The sequence below is a fragment of the Condylostylus longicornis genome, unplaced genomic scaffold (genome assembly GCF_029603195.1).
Source record: "Condylostylus longicornis isolate FDR11 unplaced genomic scaffold, ASM2960319v2 ptg000660l, whole genome shotgun sequence".
Classification (NCBI taxonomy): Eukaryota; Metazoa; Arthropoda; class Insecta; order Diptera; family Dolichopodidae; genus Condylostylus; species Condylostylus longicornis.
The window spans coordinates 1-10,648 of record NW_026578610.1 but is presented as its reverse complement, the minus strand read 5'-3'; the positions used below and the strand labels follow the sequence as shown (position 1 = coordinate 10,648).

At 43.8% G+C, this 10,648-nt stretch overlaps 4 protein-coding genes across 4 annotated transcripts; 2 read left to right on the top strand and 2 right to left on the bottom strand.

Annotated features, from left to right (window-relative positions):
- The first annotated feature begins 5,233 nt into the window (after window positions 1-5,233).
- Window positions 5,234-6,391, top strand: LOC129617842 (choline/ethanolamine kinase-like). Its single transcript, XM_055532888.1, has 5 exons — window positions 5,234-5,381; window positions 5,505-5,656; window positions 5,707-5,833; window positions 5,899-6,154; window positions 6,199-6,391. Exons 1-5 carry the CDS (start codon window positions 5,234-5,236, stop codon window positions 6,389-6,391), a joined length of 876 nt encoding a protein of 291 aa, XP_055388863.1.
- Window positions 6,392-7,105: 714 nt separating this feature from the next.
- On the top strand, window positions 7,106-7,837 carry LOC129617841 (uncharacterized). The gene has a single exon (XM_055532886.1). It carries the CDS (start codon window positions 7,106-7,108, stop codon window positions 7,835-7,837), a length of 732 nt encoding a protein of 243 aa, XP_055388861.1.
- Window positions 7,838-8,178: 341 nt separating this feature from the next.
- Window positions 8,179-8,714, bottom strand: LOC129617840 (putative mediator of RNA polymerase II transcription subunit 31). Its single transcript, XM_055532885.1, has 3 exons — window positions 8,603-8,714; window positions 8,462-8,558; window positions 8,179-8,365 (listed from the first exon to the last, which is right to left on the bottom strand). Exons 1-3 carry the CDS (start codon window positions 8,712-8,714, stop codon window positions 8,179-8,181), a joined length of 396 nt encoding a protein of 131 aa, XP_055388860.1.
- A 334-nt stretch (window positions 8,715-9,048) lies between these two features.
- LOC129617839 (uncharacterized protein DDB_G0290685-like) lies at window positions 9,049-9,453 on the bottom strand. The gene has a single exon (XM_055532884.1). It carries the CDS (start codon window positions 9,451-9,453, stop codon window positions 9,049-9,051), a length of 405 nt encoding a protein of 134 aa, XP_055388859.1.
- Window positions 9,454-10,648: the final 1,195 nt, after the last annotated feature.

The following is a 10,648-nucleotide window of genomic DNA, read 5'->3' as shown; positions in this document are numbered from 1 at the left end:
TTTTTGCAGGAAGCAGGTTCTAAAATTTGCACAATCCATCTGCCTTCGCGTGCAGCTTGCGACATACTCGGCTTCAGGGGCTACTTCTTTTTGTTTTGAGGATTTCCACGAGATGCCTCCACCCCCTAAAAAGAAGCAGTAGCCGGACGTTGAGACTTGCAGGCAGTCTTTTTGCGGATGGCCCAATGAAGCATCACAACATCCCACAGGAGCTGAGAGTGGAATCGCTGACTCTGATGAATAAAGAATACCATGATGGATGGTTGATTTCAGATATTTGAGAATGTGTAATTTTGTATTTCAATGTGACGAGTTGAATACGGTGCAGAACTGCGCCATTCGTATGGTGGAATAGCCAATGTCTGGTCGCGAACAGTTGTAGAGAAAGATGAGGGAAGCGATGAGGGAGCGATATGGTTGATCTGTTGCGGGGGCTGAGGAGTCTACTGGAGCTCCTGGTGACATTGGGATAGCAGCAGGATTGACATCTTGGAAACCGAATTTGAAAAACATTCGATTGATGTATGAGCCTTGGGACGGATGCAACTTTCCTAGATTTCTGTCGTAGGCGATGTCAAGGCCGATGAAACTTTTGGCGGGTCCGAGATTGGTGATGTTGAAACGGTCCGACAGTGCTGTGGCAAACTCCGTGATCAGTGTTAAGGTTGGGGCTGACACGAGCAGGTCATCCACATAAAGAATAGAATTCGCTTGTCCTGATTGTGGTACAGACTGGGATCCAAGTCAGATTGAGAGAAGACAATGCCATGAAGAAGTTTTGACAGAGTCTTATTCCATAATCGCGGACTTTGGTGCAAACCATAGATAGCTTCTTGGAGTTTCCAGACGTGTGTTGGAAATTGTGAATCAACAGAATCGGGTGCTTGCGTGGTGCAGATATTCATCGAGATCTGCACATTGAGAAACGCGGTTTGAATGTCGAAATGAAAGATGTGGTTCCGCAGCTGACAACTGATTGCAAGTAACAGTCGTGTGGTGGTGTAGCGGACAACTGACGCAAATGTCTGGTCGTAATCCAGACCGGCAATTTGGATGAAGCCTCGCGCGCAAAGACGTGACTTGTTTCGGACAACGTCGCCTTGTTGATTCAGCTTGTTCTTGCAGACCCAAATCAGTTTGATGGGTTTGCGGTTTTTAACTGGAGGAACAAGGGAGAATACTCGATTGGATTCCATCGACTGAAATTCGTCTTTGGCGGATTTTCTCCAATGAGGATCTTTTAATGCTTCAGCAATGTTAGCTGGTTCGAAATTCGCTAAAAGAGAGATCGCATCTTTAGCGTTCAGCATTTTCAGGTAATACAGATTACGAAGGGAGCGACGAAGTTGTGTAGATGGCTTGTAAGAGGCTGTGCACTTTGTTGTGTAGATAGAAGACGCTGTGCACTTTGTTGTGCAGTTGGAATGAGTGGGTGCAGTGTCGTTGGCGTAGGAATTTCTGTTGACGGAAAGAGATTGTTCCACGAGGAGAACGGGCGCTGGTGAGACATCCCGCAATTGTTTTGTGAACAAGACAGAACCCGGCGTGTTCTCATCAAAGACAACGTCACGAATTTCCCAATTTGATTTCGAACAGAATCAAAGCTGATGAAGATGGAAGCTGTTAGTGTGTAGCCCAAAAATACACCTTTATTTGCACGAGGAGCGAGCTTGTCATGACTGTTGTTTTTGATGTATACTAAACAACCCCATGTCTTCATGTTGTCTTAATTCGGATTTTGTTGCAGGAACTTTTCGATGGGAGCTTTTGGATAGTGGCCGGTGTGTGTTGGGAGTCTGTTGCGAATGTAGGCTGCTGTTCGGATTTCGAATGGCCAAAACCGTCTTGGAATTCCAGACCAGATCAGCGAATTGAACTATTGCATAGCTCTTTCTGCTCTACCATTGCTGGGGGAATCATTTGCGGCAGTCAATGCTGGAAGAATCCCTTCAGCTTTCAGGAGGGTCACGAGCTTTTCGTTGACAAATTGGGTTCCACGATCTGATTTGAGAAGCAGTGGCGTCCGATCTGTCCAATTTGTCCAAACTTCGATAACCTCCATGACTGAGGCGGCAGCTTCGAACTTGTGCGCAAGAGGGACGGCTGGGCAGAACCTTGTCCATTCATCCACAACTATCAGAACGTACTTTTCATTTTCAATTGATTGTCAGACCCACAGGCCAACACAAAGAGTACGTCGTTCGGTTGAATTGCAGTGGTAGTGTGTTTTCTGAAATGTGGAAGAGCTTTCATCTTTGACAAAATGCAAGTGGAACAAGAACTTGCCAAAGTGAGCAGCTGAAGAACTTTGAGATCGTTGTTGTTTAGGTGGCCAAGTCGATGGTGGACTTTGTGGCAGACACTTTGTGAAGTGTGCGGTGTGCAATGGTGCACGGCAGCTCGAACTGCAAACGATATAAGATCCTTAAGAGTGTTGCATATGGGCATGTTTCTTATTCAATAGTTGCCAAATTAGCACGATGATACACGTTGCATCATCAAGCCTCATTGAGAACTATGAAGTAGAATACATAAACATTTCTCAAGACACATCTGTACTTAAATAGAATAGAGCTGTTACAAACCTCTTTAAGTTGAAGATGTTTCAATAGAAATCTGAATAGAACTAAGATTGGCTCGGTTCTATTGGCGTTTAATGAATATAGAATGAAGTATTGCTTCATTCTATAAGCACCTTTTGCATAGCAACACATATATGTTGCGACGAATCGCTTAACTTGTACAGAACAACAGTCCTAGAAGATTGAACTGGCGTTTTCGCCAAATCCTGCACAGTATCCACGATGATTTTGAAGTTGATATTCTGCTGACTTCTTAAAGACTGATGGATTACTGGCAGCTGGAAACGGATTGACCGCAAAAAGCAGTGGGTCAAAATGTCTTCTAGTGTGGGCCAATCACTGTGCAGTTGCGCCCAAATCTCCCGCGCCTGATTTGCAGGTGAACGACATTCCTTCTTTCCAATTGAGATCGATCAAGGAGTCGAGAAGCGTGAACCGGTAGCTGGCAACATTTTCATATTTGTTAATTAATGTCTAATAGCAATCGTGCACATTCATCAAGGGAAACAGAAATATTGTCGCTAACAGATAACTTTAACATTCCTTTCGCCCGTTCGGCCTTATCTTCGGAAAACCATGATGGAGATGTTGCTCCATCACTGAGTGAGATTTATCAACAATTTACATTATTGAGTGAGATTTATCACCAATTTACATTGAGATCAATCAACAATTGATACTGAGTGAGATTTATCAAGGAAAAATGCGAAGTATCGTTATCAAGATACTTAGTTAACACGAGGCTCACGAATAAAGCTCGTAAGGCCCTTTTGTAGGATGCCGAATTAATTTGACGAATGACACGGGAATTAACGCACCGCCGGACATGTCTGATGAAACTGATGCAGAACACGAAGCTACTCGAAGCGATGGAGCTGCAGAACTTCTATTGCTGGAAGTTGAAGAGGAAGACTTGAACTCCGATGGAACCTTGAATTACAATGGAAGATTCCGTTTGATCCAAAAATGAGTTGATGTTTTTCCGCGGAACGCGCTGATGAGGGACTCGTGAGAAGTCTGGCTGCAGTCCTTGGAGTCGTCTTGGAGCTGCTGCCGTGACGTGCGAATGGGTACGAAAGTGGCGGATTGATGTTCAGTACAAAAAAAGAAAAGCGTCCCAAGTACGGACAACCAGAGGAGTCAGGATCAACTTTAACAAGAAAACACAACGCGGCTTTTTGCTCGCTCTTCCCAACCTCCGTCATGAATGAATGGAGGATCATTTGAAATGCGTCCATAATGAAACAATATTGGAAATACTGTCCTTCCTAATCCTTTCCCCAATTTCAACTCTGAACCATCAAGAACCAGCGATGGCATCTGGTTTTGTGGCAAAGCATCTTATGAACCAACTAGGTGTGAAGGCGCCAGATACAAGGTTCAAGTACTCTTTGCAAAATATGGCACTTGTAAAAGGCGCCGAACCTTGCATATCAGTAATGGGACAGGATTGGCGGTAAACCCAGCACCAGTTACGGGGTCAGTTTGCCTCAAGATTCTATCTGCTGTGCCCTGGACAACAACAATCATCTTTATTTTAGATCCCAGCAATCCATTTCTTTGAACCATTATTTATTTTCACTGGTTCTCTTTTGTTTTTTTGTTGAGGCGCACAATCAAAAAAAATCAAATTATTCCTTTCAATTTGGATTGTTTCGGGTTGTTGGCTTATTTTCTCAAACAGAAGGAGCTTCAAATAACAACCCGCGACAAGCAATTCAATCGCATTCGAGAATATAAACTTCAAACATTTGTGGTGTGCCGCCGTTCTACTTCGTGTGGCTGAGACTTCTTTCTCTTCTTCAATATGTCAACAGCTGAAGTGCCAAGCAGCGTAAATCATTCTTGCACACCAATCGCAACAAGATCGCCGCAAAAATCGTTCGGCTCAATGGATTACTCCAAGCTATCAGGAGTTTCCGAAATAGCGACCACATATGAAGGAAAGGAACGCTCTCGAAGTGGCAGCAATGACAGCGCCTTTTCGGATTGTGAGACGCCTAGGGACCATCTCTCAATTGGCAAGAAGGGAAGCCAGAGCAATGATGTTGAGTATGAGGCCGATGAGCCCCTAGCAGATCCCTGCACTCCCACCATCGCCCCTCTCCATCCATCGCTGGCTCAGTTATGTCTATCTTCCGTAGAAGCTTCAGAAAATGCAGAGGAGGATTTGCTGCCGTTGTCTTTAAAGGATTTGCCGATGCATCGTATGAGAACAGCATCTGATTTATTTGAGCAAGCACGTCATTTTTCTTCTTATTCCAATCCGCATGTCATACAATCCATCTGCATAGAGCGCATCCCAGGATGGAATCATTTGTTAGACCAAGATATAAATGTTGATCAAATCATGGCTGGCCTGTCCAACCAATTGTTCAAAGTCAATATCCGCGATGACTATCCAGATCGTCCGCGATTTTGTCACCCGCAAGTGTTATTCCGCGTCTATGGAAAGGATGTCAACTCTTTGTACGACTCGCAAACTGAGGTTTCCGTATTCAAACATCTTGGCAAGCGTGGAGTTGCTCCACAACTAATCGCTGACGTTGAGGTGCGTATTGATGAGTAGTATCAACGTCTATAAAGCTGATCCTCTGCAGGGCGGACGTATCGAAGAGTGGATTGAAGGGTCTGCGTTGTTGGTGACCGATATGAAGAAATCTGGTGTTCTAGCTGGTGCCGCTGCAATTCTCGCAGGGATTCATCAAATAGATTTGAGCAAACTTGTTGATACAACACCCTGCATCGAGAAGTTTCTGAATCGGTGGCGTCAAGGGGCTATGGAAATCCTTGCAAACAGTAAGTGACTTTATTCCATCAGAGCTATTAAGTATTCATGGTTCTGTTGATTGTTTTGTTGGATGTAAGATGGGGTTCTTGTCATTTTGTTTGGTGTATTATTCATTTGTCCTCCCTTTTCAGTCAGTCCCGACCATCCCAGCTATCTGGCGGTTCAACGTTTGAATCTGCCTTTCTTATGCGAAGAATCTTATCGATTACAGTCGTTCCTCTTTCCTGACGGCGTGGCAGAGACACCAGTAACACGACTAGCCTTTTGTCACAACGATATCCAAGTACGACTATTCATACTCTCACTCTTACCTTTCAATTTCGTCCTCCATAGGAGAATAACATCATGGTCACCAAGACGTGCATGCGTTTAATCGATTACGAATACAGTGGATATAGTTATCCCGCGTATGACATTGCATCGTATTTCTGGGAAATGACATGTGACTACTGTGTTGACTGTAAGTCGTCTTCATCCTCTTATCCATTTGATGGGGTTTGACAATTTGGTTCCCTCTGTTTTCAGCGTATCCATTCTTCCATATTGACCCAACGCGCTATCCATCGATTGAGAAGCGTCGTATCTTCATTGCTATGTACTTGAGCAAGTTGTTACGGACGAGCATTAAAACAAGCGATCACGACAAAATCGATCCGGTTCTTGATGCTGTTGAGCGCTTCCAACTTGCATGTCACATGTTGTGGGGATTTTGGAGTGTTATTCGCGCTCCTCAAGCAGCTACTGCGACGTCCTTTGACATGTTGTATTATGGCCAAAAAAGGTGAGAAAATGCTTCGTTGTTTGGATGCATATATTGGTTCTCAGGGTGGATGCATATTGGACACAAAAGGCGAAGCTGATAGCTGCTGGTGTATTACCGGACTCCAAAGGTAATTCACTCTCGGTTGGTTTTTTAACAGTTCTTTATTTTCAGGCCGGTGGGGATGCCAAAGTGCCACCGATAATGACAGCGCTGATAATGAGAGCAACAGCACCGCCCACAATTACCAGCATTTGAAGAGATACTACTTGACCTCCTTTGATGCGTCGCCGAGAACCGCCCCCTGACAACCAAAATGGTGCCAGCTATTTCCCTCCCCTCTGGGCCTTCAAGGTCAAATAACACCACGGGCCGTTTCTTCGTTTCGTTGAGTTCCCATGTGCCATTCGGCTTGATATGACACTGGGGTTCATGCTTCATACAAGTGAATTGTCAACCTTCAATTCGCTGTGTGAAATTGGATTCCCCATTTTGTCCATGAAGTGTTCATGTATTCCAGATTGTATTCACAATGATCTGTTGCCACGTTTTCCCATTTCTTCAGTTCAGATTACCACGAGGTGGTATGTTCAGTACGCAATTCTTGCATGAGACAAGTCTATTGAAATGCTCTTAGGTTGGATAGAATGAACTTCGCGGTTCGGATGGCCGCTTAGCGTTCTGTAATTTCATTCCGTCCACTTCTGTCGGTTTTTACATCCGAAGCTCAAGACCCTCCCGTTCCATGTTCGCTTGTTTTGGTCTTCAATCATTTTTGTATGTTTTATCTTTGTGGTTGGTGTGTTTCGGTGTCGATAGACTTCGCCTCTTGCATAGCAGTGATGAAGACGTCCACCAAATTTTATCAACACAACAGAATTAAATGCTGTTTTTATTGCTGCATGTAGCGCATTGTTGTGCAGTGCCTGTTCACGCCCAGAAGGCCGCGACGATTCATAACTGTTGAAGATTATGATGCGCTCCGCCATCGCCCGTGCATTTGTAACAACCCGTCGAGTTAAAGCTTGCCCAGCAGCAGGTGTAGGAATTTTCCGCCAAGTTCCTTCCTTGCCAGAGCACCGCTGGTTCAGTGCTGCAGCTCCCAAGGCGGACGCAACTTCCCCCACACCCAAACTTGCATCAACACTTCAATCCGAACTTCAATATGAGAAGTCGAATTATGAAGCGGCCGCAAACATCGCTCCATTTCTAGAAAAATCTGGCTGGAAGTTGACAGAAAAAGGCGGAGACATCAACATGACGCTTAAAAAGCAGATTGGGGAATTGGCGGCAACAGTAGAGTTTCAATTGGTTTCACCGTCTTACAATGGTGAAGGTGAGGGCGAAGAGGACACTCCCATAGAGCCCCAAGAGACTACTGATTTCAGCGTGACAGTTGAAAAGCCAAATGGAAATGGTGCCATTTTTTATTGCACCACAGTAGGCAATGATGAAAAATATCGCTTTATTGTTGGAAATGTCCGGTATTTCGAAGACAACGAAGAGAAGACCTCAGTATCTGCTTACAACGGTCCCGAGTTCGAAGACTTAGACGATCACTTGCAAAGCGGTATCGATGAGTGGCTGTCGTCGTTGGGCATTAACGAAGAATTGTGCGATTTCATTGACGCAATGGCGGTTGACAAGGAACAAAGGGAATACATGCGGTGGATCGAAAAAGTCGCAGAAATCGTTCAACAATAAGTTTTGGAGCCCGAAAGACAAGTTTCCTTGATTTTTTTCCAGTTTTTGAAACATGCCTCACAGTGAACAGTCCGTATTGTTCTGGTTGGACACCGATAAACATCCCTCTCAGAGCAAGAAAAAAACAAAGAACAAAATAAGGAAATCTGCCATCCTCGTGTTGTGAAGATTATTTGATGATGGACTAATATCCTATAGTATATGAAGTGTTGCTTCATTGTATAAGCACTTGGTGTCCCCTGATTGATTTTATTCAATTATTTTTTCCGCAGCTGCTTCTGCTCGAGAATGATCTTTATATTTGATACTGGAAATATTTACAGACGTCTTCATATGTGCGATCAAAATAGATCTGTAAAACATAAATGAGAAAGGGGCTCAGATGAAACTGGCTGGCAAGCATCCATCGGCCTTACCCATTGATGTGATTGCTGTCTTTTCAGTTCTATAATTGCATCATTTGAATTTAGTTGAAGACGAAATTCTGGGTCTTGCAAAGCATCCAATAAACGCAGACATTGGGGAAATCTGAAAAAACACACACTTTGCAAAAATGCGGCGCTAAAGACGTCGAATGCATCACAAAGCATTATGCAGTTTCCGAACGTGAGGAGAACGACTTACTGGACATGAAGCGCGTACTCTGGATTTTTCCAATATTGAAGATAATTTAAATAATTTATGAAAGATGGTTGATCAAAGTATCTGTTTTTGGCCAACCCTGCCAAACAACAAATGAGTTCAATTGATCATTTTCATCCCTACACTGCAAATAATCTGGATTTGAAAGACACTGAACAAACTCTAATTCCATTTGGAAAATTTGCCGTGCTCGTGCTTCTTGAAATCCCTTGGAGTACCCAACACCCTCATCCATATTAACTAGCACCTGAACAGGTCTATCGCTGTAGTTGACTGATTAGCCTGATTTTCCGGAACGTGGAACGAGAGAAAATAGGAATTTTGGACAACCAAGATTCTGCTGATTGGAATTTTGAGCTTATTGTGACGGGACTCACTGCCAATATTATTCAACAATTGCAAATTACAACCTTCTACGCTGAGTTAGTTAAAAAGGGGATTACACAATAAACGCGGGGCAAACGAGAGTGATCTCTAAACTTGTGCTTGTTTCATTTCTGGAGGTGTAAATGGGAAAGAGCTCAAGCCAGATTTGGTGGGAGAAGTCGGAACTCAGCTACTGAGGAAGATTATGCTGAACTAGCGAAATGGGTACAGGATAGACATTCCACAGCTGGCTCCGAATTATTTTGGTGTGGATCCGAATTATTTTGGTGTGGATCCGAATTATTTTGGTCTGGATCCGAATTATTTTGGTCTGGATCCGAATTATTTTGGTCTGGATCCGAATTATTTTGGTCTGGATCCGAATTATTTTGGTCTGGATCCGAATTATTTTGGTCTGGATCCGAATTATTTTGGTCTGGATCCGAATTATTTTGGTCTGGATCCGAATTATTTTGGTCTGGATCCGAATTATTTTGGTCTGGATCCGAATTATTTTGGTCTGGATCCGAATTATTTTGGTCTGGATCCGAATTATTTTGGTCTGGATCCGAATTATATTGGTCTGGATCCGAATTATTTTGGTCCATGACATTTGTGTCTCATCTTATAAGATAAAAACAACACAGACGAACAACAACATTTAAAACTATCATTTTTGGAGCTTGAACACATTGACTTGTTCAGGTTCCGAATCTGTTTTATTGAAAAATGGAATCCTTTTCTTCTGCTTCTTCTTTCCATCCTTTTTCTGCTTTATTTGTTTCTTACTTTGCTTCTCCTCATTGTCAGTTTGCTCAGCAGTTTTGTCAGCTTGATTCGTTGGTAGGATCCTTTTTCGCTCCCGCAATACTGTCCTTTCGGATATGGTAGCATCTTGTTTGACGCCTACCTTTCTTGGCGGGGGTTTATAGATGGGATTGGCCACGGCAAAGGAGTCAACTTTTCCTTCGTCAACTTCGTCATACTGATGATGTGAAGATGCGCATTGCAGCTCAGAAACATTGCCTTGAATATTAACAAAAACAAGGCTCCCAGCCACCTTCAATACCTTTGGCAGCGACTTAGCCATTTTCTGCGCTGTTGCCACAGGCGCATGCGCTTCGTGTGTAGTCAAGGAAATGACGTTTTCGGTAAGCGTGAACACGTAGGCCAGACTCGTGGCTGGAATGCAGCGCACGAGCCAATGCTTCAAGAAGAATAATGAAGAACGAGAAACTTCAATTTAAAATCCTTTCAGTCTTAACGATGCATCTGGAAGGCCCTTTCTTTTCTTCTTGTTTTTTCCTGCTTATTGTTCCTCATTGTATCTCGCGTGCTTGATGCCCTGCTTGATCCCGCACTAGCCTCGGTAGCAGCTTGTTTGACGCCTCTCGCCCATCGCCACGTGCTTTTTGCTGCTGCCTTCGTTATCTGTTCCTGGTGTTGCCCCTCCGCAATTTCTTTATGGACTGCTCCTTCAACTTCGTCGTAATGAATACCAGAGAAGTTGGCAGAACACCAGAACTCAGAAACATTGAACAAAACAAGAATCGCAGCTTATTTTCAGAAAAATGTGTGAACTGTCGTGTCGACAAAAAGTCTTTGTTGTGTTGTCAAGATCCAATCGATCGCGGCATCGTCAGAAAACAACTCTTCAATAGACGGGAAAGAGCCGGTCTGTGTGGTCTCACTAGAGCCGGCCTTATAGCATGCGGGAAGTATGGTGGAAAGCTGCTTTCAGGCAGAATTAGAAGGTGGTTCCCTTGTCTTGAATGTCTGTATGGCTATTGAATGCTCCATAAG